This window comes from Phyllobates terribilis, unplaced genomic scaffold (assembly GCF_046119375.1).
Source record: "Phyllobates terribilis strain yellow unplaced genomic scaffold, ASM4611937v1 Scaffold_5__5_contigs__length_657084704, whole genome shotgun sequence".
Lineage (NCBI taxonomy): Eukaryota > Metazoa > Chordata > Amphibia > Anura > Dendrobatidae > Phyllobates > Phyllobates terribilis.
The window spans coordinates 203,019,386-203,047,301 of NW_027362765.1; the positions used below are offsets into that span (position 1 = coordinate 203,019,386).

At 43.3% G+C, this 27,916-nt stretch overlaps 1 protein-coding gene across 3 annotated transcripts in view; it reads right to left on the reverse strand.

Moving 5' to 3' along the window:
* The window catches only part of CHD6 (chromodomain helicase DNA binding protein 6), a 108,213-nt gene that overhangs the window by 26,795 nt on the left and 53,502 nt on the right, over window positions 1-27,916 (reverse strand). For all 3 annotated transcript variants that reach the window (XM_073683732.1, XM_073683734.1, XM_073683731.1), the window contains exons 7-22: window positions 25,865-25,923; window positions 24,712-24,829; window positions 20,232-20,318; window positions 19,251-19,385; window positions 14,011-14,132; window positions 13,678-13,921; window positions 13,023-13,199; window positions 12,010-12,153; window positions 11,112-11,367; window positions 9,274-9,484; window positions 7,890-8,085; window positions 7,515-7,679; window positions 7,000-7,179; window positions 6,785-6,895; window positions 6,493-6,695; window positions 5,557-5,756 (exon numbers count right to left, since the gene is read on the reverse strand). In XM_073683732.1, coding sequence (XP_073539833.1) covers window positions 5,557-5,756; window positions 6,493-6,695; window positions 6,785-6,895; window positions 7,000-7,179; window positions 7,515-7,679; window positions 7,890-8,085; window positions 9,274-9,484; window positions 11,112-11,367; window positions 12,010-12,153; window positions 13,023-13,199; window positions 13,678-13,921; window positions 14,011-14,132; window positions 19,251-19,385; window positions 20,232-20,318; window positions 24,712-24,829; window positions 25,865-25,923 — 2,608 coding nt within the window. The remainder of the gene's footprint in view (window positions 1-5,556; window positions 5,757-6,492; window positions 6,696-6,784; window positions 6,896-6,999; window positions 7,180-7,514; window positions 7,680-7,889; window positions 8,086-9,273; window positions 9,485-11,111; window positions 11,368-12,009; window positions 12,154-13,022; window positions 13,200-13,677; window positions 13,922-14,010; window positions 14,133-19,250; window positions 19,386-20,231; window positions 20,319-24,711; window positions 24,830-25,864; window positions 25,924-27,916) is intronic.

The window sequence follows — 27,916 nt, forward strand, 5'->3', positions numbered from 1 at the left end:
AAAATTCTCCTGCGCTTGCAGTGAGCGCAGGAGAATTCTCTTATGTTCACCACATGCGCAGGAGAATTCTCTCACGTTCACCGCATGCGCAGGAGAATTCTCTCACGTTCACCGCATGCGCAGGAGAATTCTCCCACGCTGTCAGTGACGTGCATGAGGTGAGCAGAGTTCATTGGACATGAACTCGGCTCATCTGGATGCAGTCACAGCCAGACACTGAGGAGCGCAAGCATGCCTGCACTTCTCAGTGTCTGCGGCATGGCAAGCTGGATGGCAGCTTTCGGCTGCAATCCAGCCTGTCATGTGAATGTAGCAGAGCTGGAGCCGTCCTGGGAACCATGGAAAGGTAAGGATGAGGTTGGTTTATTATTTTATTTTAATTGCAGGAGATCGTTGGCTTCAGCTGGAATGGGCGTGATGGGAAGTATGGTTTAATTTAGAACATTAAAGAATTGTGTGTTTATTTCAATTAAAGGACTTTATTCTGGGTGTTGTGTTTTTTTTAAATACTTTACTAGAAATTCATGGCGGTCATGTCTAATATTGGCGCAACCCCATGAATTTCGGGCTTAGGGCCAGCTGATAATACCAAGCTGGCCCTAACCCCTTTATTACCTAGTGAGCCACCGCACCAGGGCCCTGGATGAGTTGGGTACAGCGCCAGAAGATGGCGCTTCTATGAACGCGCCATTTTCTGGGGTGGCTGCGGACTGCAATTTGCAGCGGGGGGGGACCCAGAAAGCTTGGGCCTCCCTGCGCTGCAGATTCCAGCCCTCAGCTGCCTAGTTGTACCTGGCTGGACACAAAAATAGGGCGAAGCCCCACGTATTTTTTTTTTTAAATTATTTCATGAAATTCATGAAATAATAAAAAAAAAAAAAAAAAAGGGCTTCCCTATATTGTTGTGTCCGGCCAGGTACAAATAGGCAGCTGGTGGTTGGGGGCAGCCCGTTCCTGCCTGCTGTACCTGGCTGGACACAAAAATAGGACGAAGCCCCAAGTCAATTTTTTTTAAATTATTTCATGAAATTCAGTGTCATGTTTCACTGTGAACACTGTTCCAATCGATTTGGGCAATCACTGTAATGCCACAACCACCATGGCTGTGACATTACAGTGAGTGGCAGACAATCCCTGCATGATTGGTGCTCTAAATAGCGCCAAACATGCAGGACGGGGACCCGAGCTCCCACCCGAGCATCTCGAAAGTACTCGGCGAGCTCCGAGCATCTCGAGTACTGAGATGCTCGGGCGAGTACCGAGCAGTGGCGAGCATGCTCACTCATTACTAATCAATACATATACTTAGGCCATTGTCTACTGTGTGTGGTTGTGTGAAATCAACCTGTCCAGTTATGAAGCAACAATGATTGTGAACCATTTTTTCCTGCTGTTAGGCAAATGGAATACACAACTTGTAGAAATGATAAGAAATCAGCAAGATACCCCCTATAAAAAGATTGGTTCTGCAGGTGGTGACCACAGACCATTTCTCTGTTCTCAGCCTTTTTGGCTGTTGTTTTGGTCACTTTTGCATTTTGTCATTGCTCTCATACCTATAGGTACAGTAGCATGAGGCGGTGTCTACAGTACAACCCACAGAAGTTGCTCAGGTAGAGCAACTCATCCAGGATGGCACATCAATGAGAGCTGTGGCAAGAAGGGTAATTGTGTCTGTCAGTACAATGTCCAGAGCATGAAGCACATACCAGGAGACAGGCCAGTGCACCAGGAAACGTGGAGGGGGCCGTAGTAGGGCAACAACCCTTGGTGCAAGGAGGGGCAGTGCCAGAGTCCTGCAAAATGACCTCCAGCAGGCCTCTAACATCCATGTCTCTGCTCAAACTGTCAGAAACAGACTCCATGAGGGCCCGACAACCACAAATTGGTGTTGTGCTTATAGCCCAACACCGTGCAGGGCGATTAGCATTTACCAGAGAACACCAAGATTGGCAGATTTGGGTCAGTAATGGTGTGGGGAGGCATTTCTTTGGAGGGCCGCACAGCCCTCCATGTGCTCGCCAGAGGTACCGGGATGAGATCCTCAGACCCATTTTGAGACCATATGCAGGTGCAGTGGGCCCTGGGTACCTTCTAATGCAGGACAATGCTAGGTCTCATGTGGCTGAAGTGTGTCAGCAGTTCCTGCATGATGAAGGCATCGATGCTTTGGACTGGCCTGTCCGTTCCCCAGACCTGAATCCAATCGAGAACATCTGGGACATCATGTTTCGTTTCATCCACCAACGCCACGTTGCACCACAGACTGTCCAGGAGTTCACTGATGCTTTAATCCAGATCTGGAAGGAGATCTCTCAGGAGAACATCCGCAACCTCATCAGGATCATGCCCAGGCGTTGTAGGGAAGTCATACAGGCACGTGGAGGCCACACACAATACTGAGCATCATTTCCTTGTCTTGAGGCATTTCCACTGAAGTTGGATCAGCCTGTAATTTCATTTTCTACTTTGATTTTGACTATCATTCCAAATCCAGACCTCCATCGTATATTAATTTTGATTTCCATTGAAATTTTTTATGTTTTTTTGTTCTCAAAGCATTTCACTATACACTGAATAAAAATTTACAACTGGAATATTTCATTCAGTGATATCTAGGATGTGGTCACAAGTCAAGAAAAGATTCAGGCTATGTGCGCACGGTGTGTTTTTGGTGCATTTTTTTTCCATACAGAAATGGGTCAAAAACGCATTGCAAACCTTATCCCATGATTTCCTATGACATTTTGCAAGATCTGTGCACATGATCAGAATTTTTCCTCACTGAATTTTATGTGCGGAAAAAGAAGCATCATGTCAATTCTTTGTGCGTTTTGGCCTGCGTATTTACAATAAAATGCATTGGAAAAAACGAATCAAATACGCTGTGGATTTTCAGCACCGTTTTTGTTGCCAAGAGGTGCAGAACCTTGCACAAACGCTGCAAAAATTTCTGCAAGCAATTTCTGATTGTGCGCACATAGATTCAAGGCTTATTTTAAGGCCTCTTTCACATGTTCAGTATTTGGTCAGTTTTTTTTACCTCAGTATCTGTAAAGCCCCCGTCTCACATAGCGAGATCGCTAGCGAGATCGCTGCTGTGTCACGGTTTTGGTGACGCAACAGCGACCTCACCAGCGATGTCGCTATGTGTGACACTTTGCAGCGATCAGATGTGTGACACTTTGCAGCGATCAGGCCCCTGCTGTGAGGTCGCTGATCGCTGCAAAGTGTCCTGGACCATTTTTTGGTCGTTGGCCTCCCGCTGGCCAGCACACATCGCTGTGTGTAACCAGCGGGACCAACGATCAGGCTGGTATCCATGGTAAACGTCGGGTTACTAGGGGCACGCGCGCACTTAGTAACCCGTTGTTTACCATGGATACCACTCTGCTACGGTGCGCGGGAGGTTACCGTTCACCTTAGCAGAGTCGTATCCATGATAAACAGCGGGTTACTAAGTGCGCGTGTGCCCCTAGTAACCCGATGTTTATCATGGATACGACTCTGCTAAGGTGAACGGTAACCTCCCGCGCACCGTAGCAGAGTGGTATCCATGGTAAACAGCGGGTTACTAGGGGCACACGCGCACTTAGTAACCCGCTGTTTATCATGGTTACAAGCCTGCTCCTGCTTCAGCAGCAGGCTGGTAACCGGGAGCAGGACATCGTGGAAAGATCCTTTCCACGATGTCGCTGCTCCCCTGATCGCTGGTGAGCCTGCCTGTTTGACAGCTCACCAGCGACCACATAGCGACGCAGCAACGATCCCTGACAGGTCGTATCGTTGTCGGGATCGCTGCTGCATCGCTTAGTGTGACGGGGCCTTAAGCCAAAATCAGGAGTAGAGCAATCAGAGGAAAAGTATAATAGAAACATATCACCACTTCTGCATTTATCACCCACTCCTGGTTTTGACTTACAGATACTGATGTGAAATACTGACCAAATACTGAACGTGTGAACGTGGCCTAAAGCTGAGAATCTCAGGCTGAGATATGCCCATTCATGCCTTATATGTCCTTGGCTACTGAATTGCCATCACTTTGCCACTGACTAGAGTTGATTTTCCACTCAGAGCACCCCTACAGAAGTGAGAGTGACTCCAATTTTTTGCAATATATAGCTTGAAAACTTTATTTCCATACAGATTCGGGAAGCAATTCTGCTACTTTCTTTTTCCTCTTTTCGGATTGATTCTCACTCACGTTAGCAGAGAGGAGTCACGTTACTCCAGATTTACCACCAGCCAGTTCCATGGGAGCATGGTGAGAACGGAGGTCTGCTTTGCAGTGCTATGGAGGATCTGCAATCTGCTGGCACCACGTTAACAGAATATCCCTATTCTTTGCCTCCTTTAAAGTCTCCTTCACTTTTTTCACTTTCTCATTGCTTTCTATGGATGAAATAATGCTGCCAAAATGCTGAAAGAACTGATATGCTGAAGATTTCCAAAAACGCAACAGTTTTTCAATTCAGTAGAAAAAAAGTAACCAAACAAGTGTGTGCATTAGATTTCTGAAATCTCATAGCTTTTGCTGGTACTGTAAACAGCAGCAAAAATTGCTGCAAAATCGCAACATCTGAACATAGCCATAGGCTGCATTGCCACGCTTAGTAGACTGCTTCCACCGCATAAGGCATTCTATACAATAAAACCTATAGCGAGCCCTAGGAGCAGAGATTAAAAATAATGATGCAGTCAAAATCAGACAGATGAAGCTCTCCATAGCTGACTCCCAATTAGTGTCACAGGGAGGATTGCATCTGTAAGTTAGGAGGCTAATTGGAGGCTTTGGGAGAGATTTCCTGCTTAACAGCAGCTTCCAGGGCGCATCAGCTGAACTAGAAGCTGGGCCATATGTCCAAATGACTAGGTCAGGAAAACTTTGCAGATACCTCAATTCGCATATATGTTCCCTTGATAAACTTGCCTATATGTCTAATAAAATGCAGAGGGACAAGACATAGGGGTGAACTCCTTACAAGACAAGTTCTTTTTGTCAGGCTGATCTTTTTATGGTAATAGACATTTACATAGAGATAATAATTAGGAATAATTTAAAACCAATACCGGGCATCTCTGTATCCCACTAACTGGATAGCACTACTTTAAAACTGTATCGACACCTCATACAGTTATAGCATATCCACAGTATATAGTAGCTGGGAATCTAACCAATAGGATGTGCAGTCATCTCGAGAACAGGACCCACCATACACAGCATTCAGTGGAAAGTCTATGTAAATGAATGGGAATTCCAACCACATTCCCACAGACAACAGTGTGCATCAGGACCCTGTCCTTGTGGATCCCACCATTCGGTCCTGCGTCTCTCACATCAATTAGGCGTGTCTGGCATAACCCATAAATGCATAAAATAGAAATAACATTTTCAGGCACCACAAATGAAGCCTAACAGTGAGTTCACACCGTTTAATGCATATGTATGTTTGTACAAAACCATTTCACAAGCTCTAACTATGAGAAGTATCATCCGTACATCACAAGCGGATAAAAACAGAAAATAAACTATTTTTAAAAATGTGTGTGTACCTGAGTGGTTTTGCAGAGCCTGGTTGTATCCGTCCTTTGTGGGAGTGATCAGGTCCCAGATGAAACTTTTGATCTTTTCATCTCCTTTGTAATGTTTGACACAGTAAACCAGCAGTGCCCTGCAGATCATCTCCATATCCTTTTCATTTAAATGCCATTTGAATCGGCCAAGCGTAAGGATGTCCTTCCAACGTCCCCAGCTAGAGAATTAGCATGATTAAAATGGAGAGGATTCAGCAAATTGGAATACTTCTACAGAAAAGCAAAACAGCACTGCAGATCAGGAATGGAGGAGCAACCAAATGTTTTAATAGTGTGCTGGCATACTGTGCATACTGCATAGAGGAGTCAAAGTGGACAGCAATGGGGTAATCTGACATAACGAGGAGGCAGTCACAGCACTACTTTAAAAGGGAACCTGTCATGTTCGATAATGCTATTAACCTGCAGACATAGGGTTAATCTGCAGGTTAATAGCATTATGAAGTTGATCGGCCGCAGTACTAAAAGTGTGGCACCCGGGGGAAATGCTGAGAGCGGTGGCTCTAAGCACGCAGATTGTCAGTGCTGTGAGCTCTGACTGTAATGACTTCGGGCACTCCGGCATGACTGAAAGCCAGCAGCTCCCTAAAGAAATAAAGTTATTTTTCTCCCAGGTGACGCACTTTCAGTACTGCGTCCAGGCACCTTCATAACACTGTTAACCTGCAAATTAACCCAATATTTGCAGGTTAATAATGTACTGAACTGAGCGAATGCTACAATTAGCTCCTTTACTGACTGCTCTTCGCTAATCGAGGTATCAAACTCTATTTAGTACATGCAGTCCCTGGACCCCAAATCTGAAGAGCTTTGCAAGTACTCTACCCTGGCCCAGAGTACAACTAAGACTCCATAAATGTTAACCATGCATCCTTTATTACAACAATCACCTACCCGAATATGAGCAAATTCTTCTCTACCCTAAAGCATTCTGCCCGCAGATATCTCCGGGTTTTGTCATTCAATCGTCGGGACCTTGTAGGACGCTCCTCGGTATCACTCTCTAGCTCAGAGAACTCCATCAGCTCATCATCCTCAAATGAATTGTAGTGTTTTGTTTGCTTTCTTACACGGGGGCGGTCAATGACTAAACTGTCCTAAATAATAGAAGGAGTGCAGAAATTACTGCTGTAGTGAGTTACTATATTGGAATGCAAGTTACAAAACTATATAAAGTAACAGTTACCTTCTCATTTTTAGCATCTGTGTCCAGCTCTGCAATCTTTGCCCATTTCTGCCAGAAGTTAGGGTCGTCTAGAGAGATGTCAGTTCTATTACCGGAAGACACAAAACTGGCCTATCGAGGGATAAGCCATTGAATTTTTAGGGTTCACAAAATTCAAAGAATATATTTATATGTCTGTTTCTCTTCCTCACCCTCTTTCAGATTGTATTTCCTACCTTAGCAAATGTAGACCCCTTTCCTTCAGACTGGATGGTGATGGTTTGTGTTCTGCGCTGTAAAATTTGATCAATGTCTTCTTCACAGAATTTAGAACCTTCATCTTCCTCATCCATGAGTGCACCATATGCTCCTTTTCTAAGGAGATCTTCAACTTCTATTTTAGACAATGGCTGTACCTAAACACAAAACCCATTTAGATCCTCACAAAATAATGATGTCTATTAAACTGGTTGTACAGGGTTAGAAAAAAAAAGTCTCTTTTTATTCCAGAAACAGCACCAAGCCTGTCCTTGGGTTGTCTTTAGTATCGCAGCTCAACCTCATTAAGATACAACCGATGGACAGGAGTGGTGAGACTTCTGGAAAAAGCAGACATCAGTTCTAATCCTGGACAACCCTCTCTATGTATCAACATAGCATAATAAAGCGATCCAGAATATTTTTCTGTTAAATAATCTACAAGTTCTGAGGGACATATCCAAACTCAAACATTTCTGTTAATCACACTTACTCCATTGGTGTTGCCTTTTCTATTAATGTCTTGTAGCACAGCCTTGTCTAGTCCCAGCTTAAGACTCGCCTTATCAAACATTTCCCGCTCATAGGAATTCCTGGTTATGAGACGGTAAACCTTCACAGCTTTGCTCTGTCCAATACGATGACAGCGAGCTTGTGCCTAAAAAATGTAGAAGAAAAAAAAGGACGATTTACATCCCAGTTTTCTTCATTTTTTTGTTTATTCTTGAGGATAAAGTGTGATTTATGATGGTAAGGATCCTTATGTTTCAACCTTTATGTTAGTTAATGCAAACATAATGCAAGTGAAAAACTAAAACAAAAAAGTATTAAAATAAAAAATATTTATAAAGGAAGGTGGTTAACCTACTTGTAGATCATTCTGCGGGTTCCAATCAGAATCAAAGATAATGCAAGTATCAGCAGCTGTCAGGTTGATCCCCAGGCCTCCTGCCCGAGTACAGAGCAGGAATACAAAGCGATCAGAGTCTGGCTTACAGAATCTGTCAATGGCTGCTTGACGGAGGTTTCCCCTTACTCTTCCATCTATTCGTTCGTACGTGTACCTGTCAGATTCAGATGAGAACACTGGTTGTAGGTGGATCTTATTATGAGGACGACAACCTTATTACACTAATGTTTTCCACTTTCACTATAATCTCAGGTATTCCAAACTTCAGATCAAATCTTAATAACAGGTCAGGAAATGCTAAGATTTGAATACCCCTTAAATGTGATTAATATGACACAGATTTATTTTAATTTTGAACACATTTAATGCTCTTATATGAACTTAACCTGCATCCACATTTTCACAGGGCATTTTAGAAAATGTAACAACCAATCAGAAGCTAGCTTATAAGAAACCTCATAATAACAAAGTTCCATAAATGTATGCCGATTGGTCCTGAGCTTTAATTGATGGGCAGTACAGCTCTTTTTGGTGAGCTGGATCATTTGGCTGCGCTCACCAAAAAGAGTTGGCTCCCCAGTGAGTGCCCATTGCAGTCTCTGAATGGCTCCCACTGGACATGAAATGGTGGTGTTCGGCAGCAGAAAACCCGCTCACCCAGTGATTGCCTGGCTGTGGGTGAGCATGGTTTCTGTCATGGGTGGGCATGATTATAGCTGCTGTGCAGTGAACACATTTTTGGGGGATCTATCTCTTTTTGGTGAGTGGGGTCAAATGACCCAGCTCACCAAAGAGACTCAAGTCTGTCCATCACTAGTTCCCTCAACAATCTAAAGCTTGTGCTGCTGTTCTCCTATCTCCAAGCTGTTCGAACCATGAAGTATCAACAGTGAGGATTGCTCACGCTGAGATTTACTGGTCTAATCTTCTCTGATTCACCCCTTCAGTCCCTATCTGATGATATAGCAAGTTTAAAAAGGTAAAAAGTCAAGAAAGGTCCTCTTAAAACCGCTTTTCACTTCCAGGGGATAGGTGAGAAACGTACGATTACAGGGACTTCCAGCAATCACTAGAACAGAGGTCCTAGATCTCCCGTGCACACATGACCACTATCGCTCTATACAAATGTCTATAATACCAATGGCGACAGTCAAGCACTGTCATCCGCTATCTCTGTCAGTCCTAAATATAATTAAATTGGACAGGTGATACATTTTGGTTGCGGGCCGACACCTTTACCTAACCATTTGATTAAACTATGAATTTTTATCCCATACAATTGATTTCACCATAAAAATGTTTGACGACAATGTCTCCAACCAGCCTTGTTCAGTTTTCTCACCTCCTCTGAATAAGATAGTCCTCCAGGATGTCCAGACACCTCACCATCTGGGAGAAAATGAGAACTTTGTGTCCACCAATAATCAACTTTGGCAAGAGCTTATCAATAAGTACAAGCTTCCCTGCTGCTTGAATCATAGCTTGTAGTTGAAAATCAGATGCATCAGGACTGTGAGTCTTGCGAAAATCTTCCAGAATCTTCTCTTCCGCACCTAAGGCATAAATAACATGTTACTGCATATGTGACCAACAATGCCTTTTTTAATTGTTTAAAGTATTTTTGTATTAAAGGGAATGTATTACCTTAATTGTCTTTACTAATTTAACCAGATAGGGAATATATTCTGGTCATTTTCTGATGGTTCAATTTTTTTTTTTACTTTCTGCAAATGATTTGGGGGTATCCTTGGCTTGCCTTGACTGGATGTCAACACTGACTTTAGGGGCATGATTTATAACAGCTACACGGGCCTAAAAAATGAATAGTTTGGAAATGTCCATTGACTTTTCTACAAAGTGTTCTAGGCATGCTCTGTGATCTGTGGAGAGGTCATTGTTAAAGAAGCACTCCTCTCATCAAAGTTTTTATCCTCTTCATATATTGCAGTGATCATATTATATAGCACTGTGTACTTACAATTGCTCATTTTACCTTTCTACCCAGTTACGATAATTCTTCTGTTTTCCATTAGGTCTATGACATCACGTGATTAAAAACTGACTAGCTGACTCCTTCTAAGCTCTATGTAGAAACAGGAGGTCAATTTGCTATGCACAAGTCATGAGTCACTGCAATAGTCTATGGCAGTGAAGATGGAGCAGAGAAGCTGGGTCAGGAGTTGAAGAGGGGAATGATAAATGCAGGGACAAGAGACTTCCTGTTTCTACATAGAGCAGAGAAAAGAGGAGAATTAGCTGGGTAGAAAGGCAAAATGAGCAAGTGTAAGATGTTGATTGCAATATATTAAGAGGATAAAAGCTTTCATGGGAGTGTTTCTTTAAAGGGTAGAGGGGGGAGGAGGATGCAAGCTGTGACCATCATCAATAACATGTGGGATCCTGTGATAACAATATTGAGATGTTAGCTGTCCTTGTCCTGCCTATGACGATAATGACATGACTGGTAAAATGGTATCTGTACTGAACATGAGGTACCAGCCGAATATCAGACTTAGTGACCAGTGCAAAATATGCAGGATTTCAGGCTTTTGTTAATATTGACGTTGATATGGAAAATAAAAAAATATGCCAAAAATTAAAAATAAATAAATAAAATCTTTATTCATACAATAGGTTATTTTCTGAAGACATCCTCCCTTTAAAGGGGTTGTCCACTACTAGCACAACCACTTCTTAAACTAAATGTTCGGCCCCGATAAAATAAAAAACCTATATTCACCTCCCGTTCCAGCTCCGTTTCAGAGGGGTCAGCACTCGTGGTCCCGTGGCTGTGATGCAGTGGAATGACAGGGAATGCCCAGCACCCAATCAGCACTGGCGTCACTGTTCCCGCCTTCGGACATGGTGAACATGAAGAGGAAGTCCGGGAACAGCTGCAGTCCTAGCTTCTGCTTCATGTTCAGTTTGTCCAAAGGCAGGAACAGTGACGCCAGCGCTGATTGAACGCCGGGCATCACCTGTAATTCCACCGCATCACAGCCCAGGGACCGCAAGTGTCGACAACGCTGGAACGGAGCCGGCATGGGAGGTGAGTTTAGGTGTTTTTATTTTATCAGGACTAAACATTCAGTTTAAGAAGGGGTTGCTCTAGTAGTAGACAACCCCTTTAAGTATTTCTGATGCTTGCACCATATGGTTATCTTTATAAAGGATTCTCACCATTAATAAGATAAGGATGATTGCAGCACTTGCGTAGCTCCATCATAGTGTTGATAAGGTTAGGCATGTTATGCTGGTTGGCTCCCTTGGCCAGGAATGTAAAATTCTTCTCAAGGATTGCCCGGTAATATTTTTTCTGAATATTGGTCAGTTCCACTTCTATGATGGTCTCCTGTTTTGGAGCCAGGTTCTTTTCGACATCATCCTTTAATCGCCTTAGCATCATTGGCTTTAGGATTGATTGCAATTTTTTTACCTGAAGATAAAGCACACAATTTTAATATGCCTTTTAGCAGTACAATAAAAGTCTGCAATCTAGCTCCCCCTATTTTTTATATTATGCAAGCCCTCTTTATAAAAATCTGCTTTAAAGGGGTAATCAAGGACTGGTGACTTGCACTTATTCCAGGAGGTCAGATGTACGCAGACTACAGAGCTTAAACAGCACAGCTCTGTACACTATGAAGTGGCTGTTCACATATAAGGCAGCTCAGCTCCTATTAGCAGATCATTAATATCACAGCCCTGGAAAACCCTTTTAACCTCTTCCTCCAAGAACATTTGTTTTTACAAATTTTATTTGTAAGGGAGTAGGGTATGGATAGGGTTCAGGAACTGAGCCCGCTCCAAACATGGAAGGCGCTGGAAGTGTTGTAAAGCTTACACCTGCCTATAACCGCAGCAGTATGCTTTTCAGAGACTTAAAAAGCCTACTTTTTTTGAGTCAATAGATTGCTGGAAGCTAGTCACATAACAGAGAATTCTGTAATGTCAGCGCTCCTTAGGGAACAAGCAGCAGTTTTCATTATTATAGTGACATAATTAACTCTTTTTTTTAATTTTAAGGTAGAACTCTCTTGACTCATTTAAGAAAACATTTATAAGAAACACAACTTACTTGTTCTTCAGTCTTTAGGTCTCCAAACTCCTCAAGGAAGGTGTTTTCACAAGGAAACTGGTTTGGTTCTAGAAAGTTGAGCAAGCTGTACAACTCCTCCACAGAGTTCTGTAGAGGGGTGCCAGTAAGGAGAACCTTGTGTTCCTAGAAGACAAACAGGCAGATTGTGCTTCAGAGGGGCACAGAAATCGTCGCTTAAAGGGCACCTGTCACTCTATTCATGCTGCTCAAATCACAGGCAGCATGAATCAGGGACTGGCTGCACAACTCTTTTTCTTTTCTCTTAAAAGCTCAGTGATTTCAGTGAAAGCATAGTTTAAAGATCTCGGCTCACACCACCCCAGGCGATTGACAGGTCTCTCACGTGTGTACATAGATCTTTCCTATGTACATAGGAAAGGATCTTAAATGCTGGACCATTTCAGAGAAAACCATTCATGGCAACACTCATGCTCAGATTCATGATACTGGTGGATTGGACAGCATGAATCCACTGACAATAATAATCATACATTACTACATTTCCTAAGAAAGGCAAATGATAATAGCCCATTCCCAACAGCCAATTTTGGGCTTTTCCTCATGTCTTTTTATTTTTGCAATATTTAAAAAAAATCTGAATTAATTTTCTCTGTATTTTTGGTCTCACTTTAACTTGTGATCGCAGTAATGCAGCATATATTGACAATCATGGCTTCATATAAAGTTCAGTCTTAAGCTGGGTTTCACAGGAGGACCAAGATGGTAGTGACAAAAGGCAATTCATTGGCATGCCATGATCGTTTCGCAGAAAGGCAAAAGGACGCCACTCGGTACAAACAGGCAACCAACCATTTAAATACTTCTGTCAGTGATTGTAAGCAGCATCTAATTAGCTAAATAGCAGCAAATGGGAGCAACCAGCATCCAGTTGGTATGGACTGATACTATATACAGCCATATGCATGAACAGGTTAAATATAAGACATACTCCAGCAGGTCTTCAGGAACTATAGAGATCCTATGATACTCACTAATCCCATGAGCTTCAGTCCTTCAAGAAGCTTGCAGTTTTTGTTCTTAAGCCGATGAGCCTCATCAATAATGACACCGCTCCACCTGATCTTCTTCAGTTCTGGACAGTCTGCTAGAATCATCTCAAACGTTGTGATAACCACGTGGAATTTGAACACCCCTGGGACAGGCACTCCCTTTATGTGACAAATCATTAAATGGTTATTATATAGGGCATCCCACTGCAGATGACACACAATGAATAAATGAGGGTGATACAATGTAATGATAGCACAATTCAAAGAAGGGACTTCCGAATTGTGACATTGTGCGATACGTACACTGACAGTCACGATTCCCCTATATTTCCTGTTCAAGTGGATGGTTATGTGACTGCATGTATGTGATTTACATACTAGAGAGGAGGTCCCGTACCGACCAGTCTCATCTGGCTTTTTTCCATAGAAGAGAATTTAAAGGAGCCAGAAGAAACTGGTTGGCACATGACCGAAAGTGTGCAATTGCATGCATGTGATGTCCATTTGCACAGGGAATACAGGGGAATCTTGACACTGTCACAATTAAGTCTACAGTCGCATAGAATGACTGCAAACCATTTTTTCTAAGACCAGAAAACCCCTTTAGTGTCACATTTACCCATTGTGGCTGGCTCACCTGAACATCCCTGTAGGACATTTCATACTGGTGGATCATCTGCCGACTAATCTGGCTCCCATGGTATACAACAGTATTCATCTCTGTCCATGTACGAAACTCTCGCTCCCAGTTTGTGATTGTAGAAAGTGGAGCAATAATGAGAAAAGGTCCGCGGATGCCCATAAAGAAAATCTCAGATAGAAAGGTGATGGACTGGATCGTTTTGCCGAGGCCCATCTCATCAGCGAGAATGCAGTTCTTCCTACAAATTTGGGATAAAGCCACAAATGAGAAAATTGGATAATTCAGTAATGGATGCATGGATGGATGGATGGATGGATGGAATCTCACCTGTTGTACCAGTTGAAGAGTAGCCAATTCATGCCCTCCAGCTGGTACTCTCTTAGCTGGTTATTATTTTTGTACGTACGAGAACACTCCAGCTTCTGCCAGCTTTCAGAGGACGGCCGCTCCTACATTAAAATATAAAAAAGTAGAATATAAATACTATCAAATGCCTCTAAAGTCTCCATCTCCCACAGCAAATCAAATCACTGTATGTGCAGTGGGTTACTATGACTAGCCAAACTACTCACAATTCAAATAATCTCATCAAATGATTGGTGAGTGCTAAAGACAAAGCTTTATTTAAAAAATCAAAAGTACACATGAAAATAAGCAACTTTGTGATATATCTTATCAGAGAATTCTTCTTCTTTGTCCTCCTTGATTGATCTTTCCATATCAATACATTGATAAAAGGTGTAAGATTGGTATTCAGCGACTACAGATTTCCCCATTACCCAGATAGGAGACGGCAGTACCCATAAAGATCTATAGATGAGGAGAGAGGAGCTAGTACTAGGCAAAGACCGGCATCCTGCAGCAAACTCTCCTAAAACAACAGTTACACTTTGAGTGTAAGTGGAAAGTATGGAAAGTAATACTGCAGCAAAGCCTAAGTGGCTTATTCTCAAAATTCACAAGGCAGTTGATAATTTACAGATTGCTGGGGATCCCGAGAAAAGGGCTCTGGAACCTGGAAACAAGGCTCTGTGCAGACCTCCACATAGTCCTCCATACAGTATAATAGGCCCCACATAGTCCTCCATATAGAATAATGGGCCCCACATAGTCCTCCATATAGAATAATGGGCCCCACATAGTCCTCCATACAGAATAATGATCTCCACATAGTCCTCCATACAGAATAATGGGCCCCACATAGTCCTCCATACAGAATAATGTTCCCCACATAGTCCTCCACACGGAATAGTGGGCCACACATAGTCCTCCATACAGTATAATAGGCCCCACATAGTCCTCCATATAGAATAATGGGCCCCACATAGTCCTCCATATAGAATAATGGGCCCCACATAGTCCTCCATACAGAATAATGGGCCCCATATAGCCCTCCATACAGAATAATGGCCCCACATAGTCCTCCATACAGTATAATGGGTCCCACATAGTCCTCCATACAGAATAATGGCCCCACATAGTCCTCCATACAGTATAATGGCCCCACATAGGGGTGGTGGTTCTGGTGTTGCGGGCCAAATATAACCACCTTGTGAGCCAGAGTTTGACACGTATGCGTTAGAGGGAATAACTCTTTAGGGGGCAATATCCATTACATACAATTAAGTAAATGATTGAACAAGCACTGAATGAATGATCGTCTGGTAAGCCATCATTACACAAATGCACTCATACACAATTTATTCTATATCGGATGTTAAAAAAGACTTATCACCTCCACACATATTATGGTATATTACCATTGGAAGAATTACTTACGTTATGAAATAAGAGAATCACAGTTATGGAAGCGGCCATCTTGAGATTGGCAGCTCAGCATACTGTGCTCTGAGACACGCCCCCAGAGGCTGGTTGCTAGGCAGCGCCTCTGCTCAGCAGCAGTGTAGTGACCCTAAGAGCTCATTTAATCAAATGGTTGTAATAGAAAGGGGGACAATCTATATAAAGGTGTCTCCTGCCTATATATACTATGTGTAGAGCCAGAGAGAAGGCTACAGAGTAACCACAGCATGCGTCACCCATATCTGCTTATACAAATCCACATTTACATCTCCTGGCTACATATGAAGCAAGTAAAATAACAGAGTTGAAGCAGCGCTCCAGTGAGAATAAGTGAAAAAGGCCGACTTTATCCATCCAGATCAGATGGGGGAATAAAGTCCATCTGTATCACATTTTCATTGAAGTGCTGATCCCATTCTAGTTTTTTTCTATATTTGAAGGTTTTTGCCTGGTTGCTGATATTTTCCCATATATCGCTCTATATATATAGATTTAAATACAGCACAATTTTATTTAACTGCACATTATGGTTGGGCCCCACTGTCTATACACAAGTATGCTTATATATGTAGTACTATCTTTGCTCAAAGGGGCTTTGGCGTGACAAGTGGTCCATGTCTGATTGATGGGTAAGCAGTTTCTGCTTTGATTAGTATCTTGTCTCCCTCCGTAAACTTTATGTATTCCTACCAAAAGGCATTACTACTACCCTGAGGTATGCACCTGTCCTCCGCTGTCAGTACTGAGGGTGGATTTCTCTCTTCCCATGTTTTTACTTGTTGGGGTTAACTATATGCTTACATTCTTATGCTTTTGAACATGTGCCTTCACTTGAAAGAACTTATATAGATATTTTCTCCTCTTCTTGTTTTATGTATACAGGGCCCACGTGACCACCTCACGGCTGCATTTTGCTTGCCTGTTTATCCTGCATATTGATTTGACTCTATTTTTGGATTTTGTATTCTGCTTTTTATACCTTAAATAAAGTTTTTGTAATTTCATTATACGGGTATGAGATTTACTCTCATACCCGTATATTTATTACACACACACATACACAAACTGCATATACAGTACAGACCAAAAGTTTGGACACACCTTCTCATTTAAAGATTTTTCTGTATTTTCATGACTATGAAAATTGTACATTCACACTGAAGGCATCAAAACTATGAATTAACACATGTGGAATTATATACTTAACAAAAAAGTGTGAAACAACTGAAAATATGTCTTATATTCTTGGTTCTTCAAAGCAGCCACCTTTTGCTTTGATGACTGCTTTGCACACTCTTGGCATTCTCTTGATGAGCTTCAAGTGGTAGTCACCGGAAATGTTTTTCACTTCACAGGTGTGCCCTGTCAGGTTTAATAAGTGGGATTTCTTGCCTTATAAATGGGGTTGGGACCATCAGTTGTGTTGTGCAGAAGTCTGGTGGATACACAGCTGATAGTCCTACTGAATAGACTGTTAGAATTTGTATTATGGCAAGAAAAAAGCAGCTAAGTAAAGAAAAACGAGTAGCCATCATTACTTTAAGAAATGAAGGTCAGTCAGTCTGAACAATTGGGAAAACTTTGAAAGTGTCCCCAAGTGCAGTTGCAAAAACCATCAAGCGCTACAAAGAAACTAGCTCACATGAGGACCGGCCCAGGAAAGGAAGACCAAGAGTCACCTCTGCTTCTGAGGATAAGTTTATCCGAGTCACCAGCCTCAGAAATCGCAGGTTAACACCAGCTCAGATTAGAGACCAGGTCAATGCCACACAGAATTCTAGCAACAGACACATCTCTACAACAACTGTTAAGAGGAGACTTTGTGCAGCAGGCCTTCATGGTAAAATAGCTGCTAGGAAACCACTGCTAAGGACAGGCAACAAGGAGAAGAGACTTTTTTGGGCTAAAGAACACAAGGAATAGACATTAGACCAGTGGAAATCTGTGCTTTGGTCTGATGAGTCCAAATTTGAGATCTTTGGTTCCAACCACCATGTCTTTGTGCGACGCAGAAAAGGTGAACGGATGGACTCTACATGCCTGGTTCCCACCCTGAAGCATGGAGGAGGAGGTGTGATGGTGTGGGGTGCTTTGCTGGTGACACTGTTGGGGATTTATTCAAAATTGAAGGCATACTGAACCAGCATGGCTACCACAGCATCTTCCAGCGGCATGCTATTCCATCCGGTTCGCGTTTAGTTGGACCACCATTTATTTTTCAACAGGACAATGACCCCAAACACACCTCCAGGCTGTGTAAGGGCTATTTGACCAACAAGGAGAGTGATGTGGTGCTATGCCAGATGACCTGGCCTCCACAGTCACCAGACCTGAACCCAATCGAGTTGGTTTGGGGTGAGCTGGACCACAGAGTGAAGGCAAAAGGGCCAACAAGTGCTAAGCATCTCTGGGAACTCCTTCAAGATTGCTGGAAGACCATTTCTGGTGACTACCTCTTGAAGCTCATCAAGAGAATGCCAAGAGTGTGCAAAGCAGTCATCAAAGCAAAAGGTGGCTACTTTGAAGAACCTAGAATATAAGACATATTTTCAGTTGTTTCAAACTTTTTTGTTAAGTTTATAATTCCACATGTATTAATTCATAGTTTTGATGCCTTCAGTGTGAATGTACAATTTTCATAGTCAAGAAAATACAGAAAAATCTTTAAATGAGGTGTGTCCAAACTTTTGGTCTGTAATAAATATATATAATCACATACTAACTGCATATATGTTTACATACAGTTCTCAAATACACCATACACTCCTGCATGCACGATTCACATATATTTTTTTATTTTATTTATGCAGACATATCACACATGTACACACACAATTATACATACACTGACCATATGAAATAGATAAAACCCCTCTTTTCTGGCACATATCTTCTTTCAGCGTTTCGTTTCTGTTGCTGGTAACATCTTTCTCCTCTCAGCATGTGGTGACAGTGGAGGAGGGGCACAATCACTACTCCAGCAGGCTTCAGTGCTGGATAGTGTAAGCAAGGGAACCGGGAGGTGAAGGAGGAAACACAAGAGCAGCCTCCAGCTCACTGCCTGGTGAGTTATGGAGCACATACCCAGAGCTGCATGCTGGGCTGAACACATCCAGTTGAGGCACTGTGCTTGGGCTCAGACCAGCAGACTGCTGTTCACGTTGCCTTGATGGACGGCTCCATAGAAGAGTGAGGTCAGCACAGCAGAGAAGCTGGGGAATTCCTCAGCCTCGAGGCAACTTCAGCTGAAGTCGGCTCAGCTGAGTGAGAGGCTCCTGCCAAGAAAGGGAGTTTTTCTCCCACTTGGTATATGCCTTGTTTATCATTTTTTGGTCATATTCTAAAGGTTATTACATCTGCATTTAATTTAAATAATACAAATTTTAGTGATAGGTGCGCTTTGAAGTCTTTCTAACGAGCCATACATGGTCACTGACACCAGCCGATGAACAAACAATAATTGTGAGAATAATCTGCCAGTGAAAGATCATTTGTGGATCAAAGATATTTAATTTAACAAAAGATCTTTTGTCCAGAATATCAAAATACACTTTTTTACACTTTACCTGAAAAACGTTCATCTTTGGTTGACATCTGCCATTTTCATCAACTTTAGTCTAATGCGTATGGGCACCATAGGTTCTCCTCATTAAATCACATACTACCAGAACAGAAGACTCTTTGTGTAGAAAACAAATAGATTTTGCTGTTCTGTGATACATTGGTCTTAATTCCACTAATGAATAAAATCTGTGTTTCCATACCGTTATGTTGACGTCAGGGAGAACTTGCAGGGCTTCAAACTCCCTGACTTTGCCTTGGTCAACATCTTCCTCAAGCTCCCATGTGCTTTCTTCATATGACAGTGAGCACCATTTCACTAGATAATGCGTCACCTCCTGTGGGAGAAAACAATTTATGTTCTTTAATTACGCTGCTGTCCCATTCTGGGCTACTTACTGAAGTTTTGATAAAACAGGGATTTTATTTTCAAAACTACACTAAGCAGCCCAGTAAGTAGAACATCGCTGAAATCAGGGTCTCTGTCTCTACATCATGTTGCCCTCAGATTAGGTGGCAAGAACATGGTGACAGATCCCCTTTGAAAAGGTTAGCCCACAAAGACCATCCTTTTTTCAAAACAACCGAGGCCTGCAGCTAGATTTTAGTGGATAACCTCCGTCAATCAGCTGTTATTGCAAGTGGAAGCCTGATCTAACCATACATTGTATCATATGGAGGTAGGATTTCATGAAGGCATTTCATATCACTACACAGGTTCAAGAAGGGCCTGTATGCCATCTCTTAAAAATATAATAATATTACAGATTATGAGTAATAGATTCTGGAGATGGTACGCTGATTCAGGAAACTAGTCTGGAGTTGGGAAGACATTTTTCCCCTAATATGGGTCAATTAGCATCTTCCTCATAGAGTTTGTGTCTTCCTCTAGATCATATATGTCAAACTCTTTCCAGCGGCCCAAGCAGGTCCCCTGAGTATTTTCGGTCCGCGATACCAGGCATCCTTGATTATTTAAACTCCAGCATCTCTATCTGTGCCCTCATTGTGTTTTTTTCCCCTAATCAAGGAGTTTGTTCCACTCTGAAACATGTAGATTAAGAAAACGGCTCTTTGTTCAACACCATCATCTCCATTGGATATCTGCTTGACCATCTTTTCTACTATTGCATTTACTGTGAACAGTAGGCATGTACATTGAATGAGAAAAATGGTCAACGTACCTCTCCTGTGTCAGAGTCTTTTGTATGAGCGACTTCTAAAATTCTGTCTACTTCCACATAGTCCGGATTAAACATATCTTCATCTGGCTAAGAGAGAAATGTGAAGACATTTGTCAGACACCACTGTAGTGAATGGTCCTCAGACTATTCATTTATACACTGCTCAAAAAAATAAAGGGAACACTTAAACAACAGAATATAACTCCAAGTACATCAAACTTCTGTGAAATCAAACTGTCCACTTAGGAAGCAACACTGATTGACAATCAATTTCACATGCTGTTGTGCAAATGGAATAGACAATAGATGGAAATTATTGGCAATTATCAAGACACCCTCAATAAAGGAGTATTTCTGCAGATGGGGAACACAGACCACATCTCAGAACCAATGCTTTCTGGCTGATGTTTTGGTCACTTTTGAATGTTGGTTGTGCTTTCACACTCATGGTAGCACGAGACGGACTCTACAACCCACAGAAGTTGCTCAAGTGGTGCAGCTCATCCAGGATGGCACTTAAATGTGAGCTGTAGCAAGAAGGTTTGCCATGTCTGTCAGCGTAGTGTCCAGAGGCTGGAAGAACTACCAGGAGACAGGCCAGTACACCAGGAGACGTGGAGGGGGCCATAGGAGGGCAACAACCCAACAGCAGGACCGCTACCTCCGCCTTTGTGCAAGGAGGAACAGGAGGAGTACTGCCAGAGCCCTGGAAAATGACATCCAGCAGGCAACAAATGTGCATGTGTCTGCACAAACGGTTAGAAACTGACTCCATGAGGGTGGTATGAGGACCTGACGTCCACAGATGGGGGTTGTGCTCACAGCCCAACACTGTGCAGGACGTTTGGCATTTGCCACAGAACACCAGGATTGGCAAAGTCGCCACTGGCGCCCTGTGCTCTTCACAGAAGAAAGCAGGTTCACACTGAGCACATGTGACAGATGTGACAGAGTCTGGAGACGCTGTGGAGAGCGATCTGCTGCCTGCAACATCCTTCAGCAAGACCGGTTTGGCAGTGGGTCAGTAATGGTGTGGTGTGGCATTTCTCTGGAGGACCACACAGCCCTCCATGTGCTCGCTAGAGGTAGCCTGACTGCCATTAGGTACCAAGATGAGATCCTCAGACCCCTTGTGAGACCATATGCTGGTGCAGTTGGCCCTGGGTTCCTCCTAAAGCAGGACAATGCCAGACCTCATGTGGCTGGAGTGTGTCAGCAGTTCCTGCAAGATGAAGGCATTGAAGCTATGGACTGGCCCGCCCGTTCCCCAGACCTGAATCCGATTGAGCACATCTGGGACATCATGTCTCTCTCCATCCACCAACGTCACGTTGCACCACAGACTGTCCAGGAGTTGGCGGATGCTTTAGTCCAGGTCTGGGAGGAGATCCCACAGGAGACCATCCGCAACCTCATCAGGAGCATGCCCAGGCATTGTAGGGATGTCATATAGGCACATGGAGGCCACACACAATACTGAGCCTCATTTTGACTTGTTTTGGACTTTGTGCCCATGATGCAGAAATGCTCAGGATTTTTTCCTGAGCGTTTCTGCATCTCCCAGGCAGAAAAAATGCATGCGGATTGTACATGCGTTTTTCCTGCCAGGGACATGCGGATGTGAAGCGTTCTTCACATGCATTTCCGCATGCAGTTTGACAAGCGCTTTCCAAGTGATTTTAGCATCACTTGGAAACTGCTTGTCAACTTGGTCACACTATATAAATCCATGCAAACGGCATGGATTTATATAGTGTGACCTTAAAGAATGGTAAAAAATAAATCTATACTTACCTTCTGATGGCCCCCGGAGTCTTGCTTCGCTCCGTCCTAGCTTGCCGGCAGCTCACGGTACACTACACTGAAGGACCTGCCGTCACATGACTATGACGTCAGCGCAGGTCCTTCAGTCCACCGCGATCTGCCGGCAAGCGAAGACAATCACACCGCGGGCCATCAGAAGGTAAATATAATTTGAAAGGAAAAATTTTAAGGAATTGAATTGCATTTATGTACACTGCTCAAAAAAATAAAGGGAACGCTCAAATAACACATCCTAGATCTGAATGAATGAAATATTCTCATTGAATACTTTGTTCTGTACAAAGCTGAATGTGCTGACAACAAAATCACACAAAAATCATCAATGGAAATCAAATTTATTAACCAATGGAGGCCAGGATTTGGAGTCACCCCCTAAATTAAAGTGGAAAAACACACTACAGGCTGATCCAACTTTGATGTAATGTCCTTAAAACAAGTCAAAATGAGGCTCAGTATTGTGTGTGGCCTCCACGTGCCTGTATGACCTCCCTACAAAGCCTGGGCATGCTCCTGATGAGGTTGCGGATGGTCTCCTGTGGGATCTCCTCCCAGACCTGGACTAAAGCACCCGCCAACTCCTGGACAGTCTGTGGTGCAACGTGACGTTGGTGGATGGAGCGAGACATGATGTCCCATATGTGCTCAATCGGATTCAGGTCTGGGGAACGGGAAGGCCAGTCCATAGCTTCAATGCCTTCATCTTGCAGGAACTGCTGACACACTCCAGCCACATGAGGTCTGGCATTGTTTTGCATTAGGAGGAACCCAGGGCCAACTGCACCAGCATATGGTCTCACAAGGGGTCTGAGGATCTCATCTCTGTACCTAATGGCAGTCAGGCTACCTCTGGCGAGCACATGGAGGGCTGTGCGGCCCTCTAAAGAAATGCCACCCCACACCATTACTGACCCACTGCCAAACCGGTCATGCTGAAGGATGTTGCAGGCAGCAGATCGCTCTCCACGGCGTCTCCAGACTCTGTCACGTCTGTCACATGTGCTCAGTGTGAACCTGCTTTCTTCTGTGAAGAGCACAGGGCGCCAATGGCGACTTTTCCAATTCTGGTGTTCTGTGGCAAATGCCAAGCGTCCTGCACGGTGTTGGGCTGTGAGCACAACCCCCATCTGTGGACGTCGGGCCCTCATACCACCCTCATGGAGTCGGTTTCTAACTGTTTGTGCAGACATATGCACATTTGTGCCTGCTGGAGGTCATTTTGCAGGGCTCTGACACTGCTCCTCCTGTTCCTCCTTGCACAAAGGCGGAGGTAGCGGTCCTGCTGTTGGGTTGTTGCCCTCCTACGGGACCCTCCTTGCCTCCTGGTGTACTGGCCTGTCTCCTGGTAGCGCCACCAGCCTCTGGACACTATGCTAACAGACACAGGAAACCTTCTTGCCACAGCTCGCATTGATGTGCCATCCTGGATGAGCTGCACTACCTGAGCAACTTCTGTGGGTTGTACAGTGCGTCTCATGCTACCACGAGTGTGAAAGCACAACCAACATTCAAAAGTGACCAAAACATCAGCCAGAAAGCATAGGTACTGAGATGTGGTCTGTGGTCCCCACCTGCAGAACCACTCCTTTATTGAGGGTGTCTTGATAATTGCCAATAATTTCCATCTATTGTCTATTCCATTTGCACAACAGCATGTGAAATTGATTGGCAATCTGTGTTGCTTCCTAAATGGACAGTTTGATTTCACAGAAGTTTGATTTACTTGGAGTTATATTCTGTTGTTTAAGTGTTCCCTTTATTTTTTTGAGCAGTGTATAAAAGATACGATCAGCCAACAAAATCTAGTCTGTTTGTTTGATGGGTGATCACTGGGCTTGTTTAAAGAGTGCCGATCACCAGTCTGTGGCTGCCCTTTTTATATAAGAAAAGAGTGAGAAGCCTCAGACTGGTGAATTTTCTAAATAACACCAATTAATAAAAAAGGCATCTAGTGGCCCTAACATCCCCCTCAAAGGAGCTGACTTCCAGTTTGTAGGAACTTGCAGAATCCCATAACCCTCTGCAGCTCTCGCAATGAAAGAGTAATCTCTTTCTTGTTATCATAATAGCTCACGCTTTGTACTAAAGGCGCTGTTGCGCACTTTCATAAGGTAATATCATTAGAGCAGTTACTGTTCAGTAAATGTTTAGAAAAGACTGTGCTGGATTAGTGAAAAAAACGAGTTCTCACCCTTTCAGTGTCATATGGGTCCTGGTAGGGTTCTGGTATTACACTCTGCATGTTAGGACACCACACTGCAGAAGTTAAGACCCAACTTTTGCTAGAGGTCTTTGAGGGACACTAAGGACCACTTTTCTTAATAGGTGGTAAGTAGAGCATTCACCAGTATGGAACTGCCCACTCTTATTTTAAGAGACAAGACAAGATCTTCCAATCATCAACCCATATAAAAGGGCACTAAGCTTAGAAGGCAACCTGTCAGATCAAGTTACTGGTATCAACATAAGGAAAGTGTAAACAGGAATGACTAGTAATTTATAAGGCACGCTGTTAGGCGGATAGTATGATTATGGATGTGAAACTGGTCAAGGGAAAGAAAAACAATCCTTGGAAGAATTGGACAACATGTACAACTCATACAAGACAGACTAAGAAAAATACAAGTGCAGCATTATTTGTACCAGACACTATACTAACCTCAGTGAAAATGAGTTTCATCTGTGCTTGCTTGTTTCGGAACCTCTTTATTTTCTGCTGGATCCTCGGATCTTTTTCAAGATCTTCTAGAGTTGCCCACTTACAGTGGAGATAGGAACTGGAAAAGATAAGACAAATGCAGACCTTAAGAGCAAAAAAAAAATGGCTTGGCGAACAAAGACAAATGAAAAACTCTCATATGTTTAGCTTCATTCTAGCTGCTAATATCAGGCTAAATATTTTTCCTACTAAAGTCTATTAGAGTTATAAAAAGAAAAAAAAAATAACACAAAAGCAGACCGCTGGCATTTTTGTTTAACTCCCATAGACTTCAATGAAGAAATCTGCACCAGAGTCCACCTGCGTTCTTTCAATAAATGGGAGGTAAAAGGTTGGCCCTTCACCCATCGGGAATTCATAGGATATCCTCTGGGTATGCCATAAATGCTAGAGAACAGAATCCTCCTTTTAGGGTGTCTGCATATAAACAATTGCTAAGTATTAAGTGCACTACAAACAGTGGTGTTCTTTTTTGTTTGTTTTTGCTTTTTACAATTACACCGAGTCTTTTTTGGGTCCTCCTTGAATTTTTCTAAATGCAGCCTCCTGCTTTAGCTATGGTGTTTTTGTAGGCTTTTTTCTTACCCATGAACCGCTTTTAAAACAGGAAATACATAAAAATATAATCATAAAACTAATGTTAAAAAAAAAAACAAAAAGGAAAAAAAAAAACAAAAAAAAACTGCTAAGCACCTCTCCCAAAACGCTGTGACTAAAGGATGCTATTAATTAGGTCATTCATTTTTGGGGATCAAAAGTTGCTAATTAGTAGTTGGCATATTTTTTGAAACACAGGCACAACATATGAGGAAAGATCTGTGTATGCCATGTATTGCAGATCCCGCTCATTCAGTTGAGACGGACAATCTGCTATGCCTGTGATAAGTGTAAGAAGACACAGACCCGACTGGTGAGCGCCGACCCTTCATTTTGCCGATCAGTGGAGGAACAAGAAAATCCTTCAATCAGCAAACAATGACTAGAAATGGTGTGACCAGCCAGAAGATTACTACATATTCTCCCAAGCTGTAACCTTTATTTATCCGATCTAGTATTTATCAGTCACAATAACAAAAGGCTTGAAATGACATACAAATTTCTATACTTGACATAGAATTCCTCCAGTTCTAATGGTATTCCTTCAGGAGTGAACTGAAAAATAGAAACACATATTTACTAACAAATGTATCAAGCTGTGAAATATACTAGTTATAAAATACACCAGTCCAGTATATGAGTGAGCACAAGAAAAGCAACAGACGCGAATAAAGATTTTCAGACTTGTAAATCACTTCACATTTAGCATACAATATAATGAGCCCCAAATCCTGAAAACCTACATTAATCATTATAATGTATTGAATTGTTGAGAAATAGTACATTAAGCCAATTTATCCTGAAAATTACCAAGCGCTGTAAGTGTAATCCTGGTCCGTGGCTGTCAGAGGTAGCTGTAGACCCTGGGAGAAGACAGAAGTGGTTTATTACCACTTCTTTGTTCTTTCACCCTCTATATAGTGCTTAATGGGAATTATGCAGTGAATAGAATCAACAGCGCTGCCAAGGCCTCTACAGGACCTAATAATCACATGATCGCCGGGTGTTTGTTCAGCATAGGCGACTTGCTGGGTCCTAGCAGACTCAGATAACCTCTATAAGTGGCAAAGATCGGGACTATTTTACCCTGTAACTTTGACTCCTATGGATGCCTCAGTTACAATGGAAAAAGGAGATTTTTGTGTACTCACCGTAAAATCTCTTTCTCTTAGCCTCTAATTGGGGGACACAGGACCATGGGTGTTATGCTGCTGTCCACTAGGAGGCGACACTATGCATAATCTGAAAAACATTAACCGTGGCTCCTCCTCTGCAGTATACACCCCTGGACGGCGTCAGCCTTCTCCAGTTTTGTGTAAAAGCAATAGGAGGAACGTAACATGGATAACATAACCATGCTTATAAGAAGGCAACTATGTACGAGCTCAAGAAAAAAACAAAATGAGAACTGAACATAACAACGGCCCGGAACGGGCAACAGGGTGGGAGCTGTGTCCCCCAATTAGAGGCTAAGAGAAAGATTTTACGGTGAGTACACAAAAATCTCCTTTACTCTGTCGCCTCATTGGGGGACACAGGACCATGGGACGTCCCAAAGCAGTCCCTGGGTGGGAAGCAATGGACGAATATTGTGCAGACAGGCCCCTACAATTGGGGCACCGCCGCCTGCAGAATACTTCTACCCAGGCTCGCGTCTGCTGAGGACTGGGTATGAACCCTGTAGTGTTTGGTAAACCTGTGTAGGCTAGTCCGGATGGCTGCCTTACACACTTGTTGTGCCGAGGCCTGGTGCCGAATGGCCCAGGAGGCCCCTACCACACGTGTAGAGTGTGCCGTAATACCTGCTGGAAGAGGAGAATTTTTGAGGCGGTAGGCCTCTTGTATGGTGGATTTGATCCACCTGGCAAGGGTAGCTTTGGAAGCTGGTAGACCCTTGCGGCCGCCTTCCAGAACAAGGAAAAGAGAATCAGACTTCCGGAAGGTCACAGTCCTAGACACATAGATACGCAATGCCCTGACAAGGTCAAGTGTATGCAGAGCCTTCTCCACTCTATGAACCGGGACCGGACAGAGGGATGACAGTGAAATTTCCTCATTGAGGTGGAAGTTGGACACAACCTTCGGAAGGAAGGATGTGACCATACGGAGAACTACCTCGTCCTGGTAAAAAGCCAGGAAGGGTAGTCTGCAGGAGAGTGCTGTCAGTTCAGACACCTGCGTAGCGAGGTGATTGCCACAAAGAAAACCACTTTCTGGGATAGAAGGCAGAGTGGGACTTCCCTAAGGGGTTTAAAAGGTGTTTCCTGCAATGCTGTCAGCACGAGGTTGAGGTCCCACGTTTCTAGTGGTCGTCTGTAGGGGGGAACCAATCGGGAAACCCCCTGAAGAAATGTCCTTACTTGCGGCTGGTTAGCGATGCACCTCTGAAAAAGCACTGAGAGAGCTGACACCTGGCTCTTAAGGAGGCCAGGGAAAGTCTGGCCTCCAGACCCGATTGGAGAAACCCAAGTACCCTGGGGAGGGAATAAGGGAGTGGGGTCTGGCCACGAGATTCGCACCAGGCAAAGAAAGCTTTCCAGGTACGGTA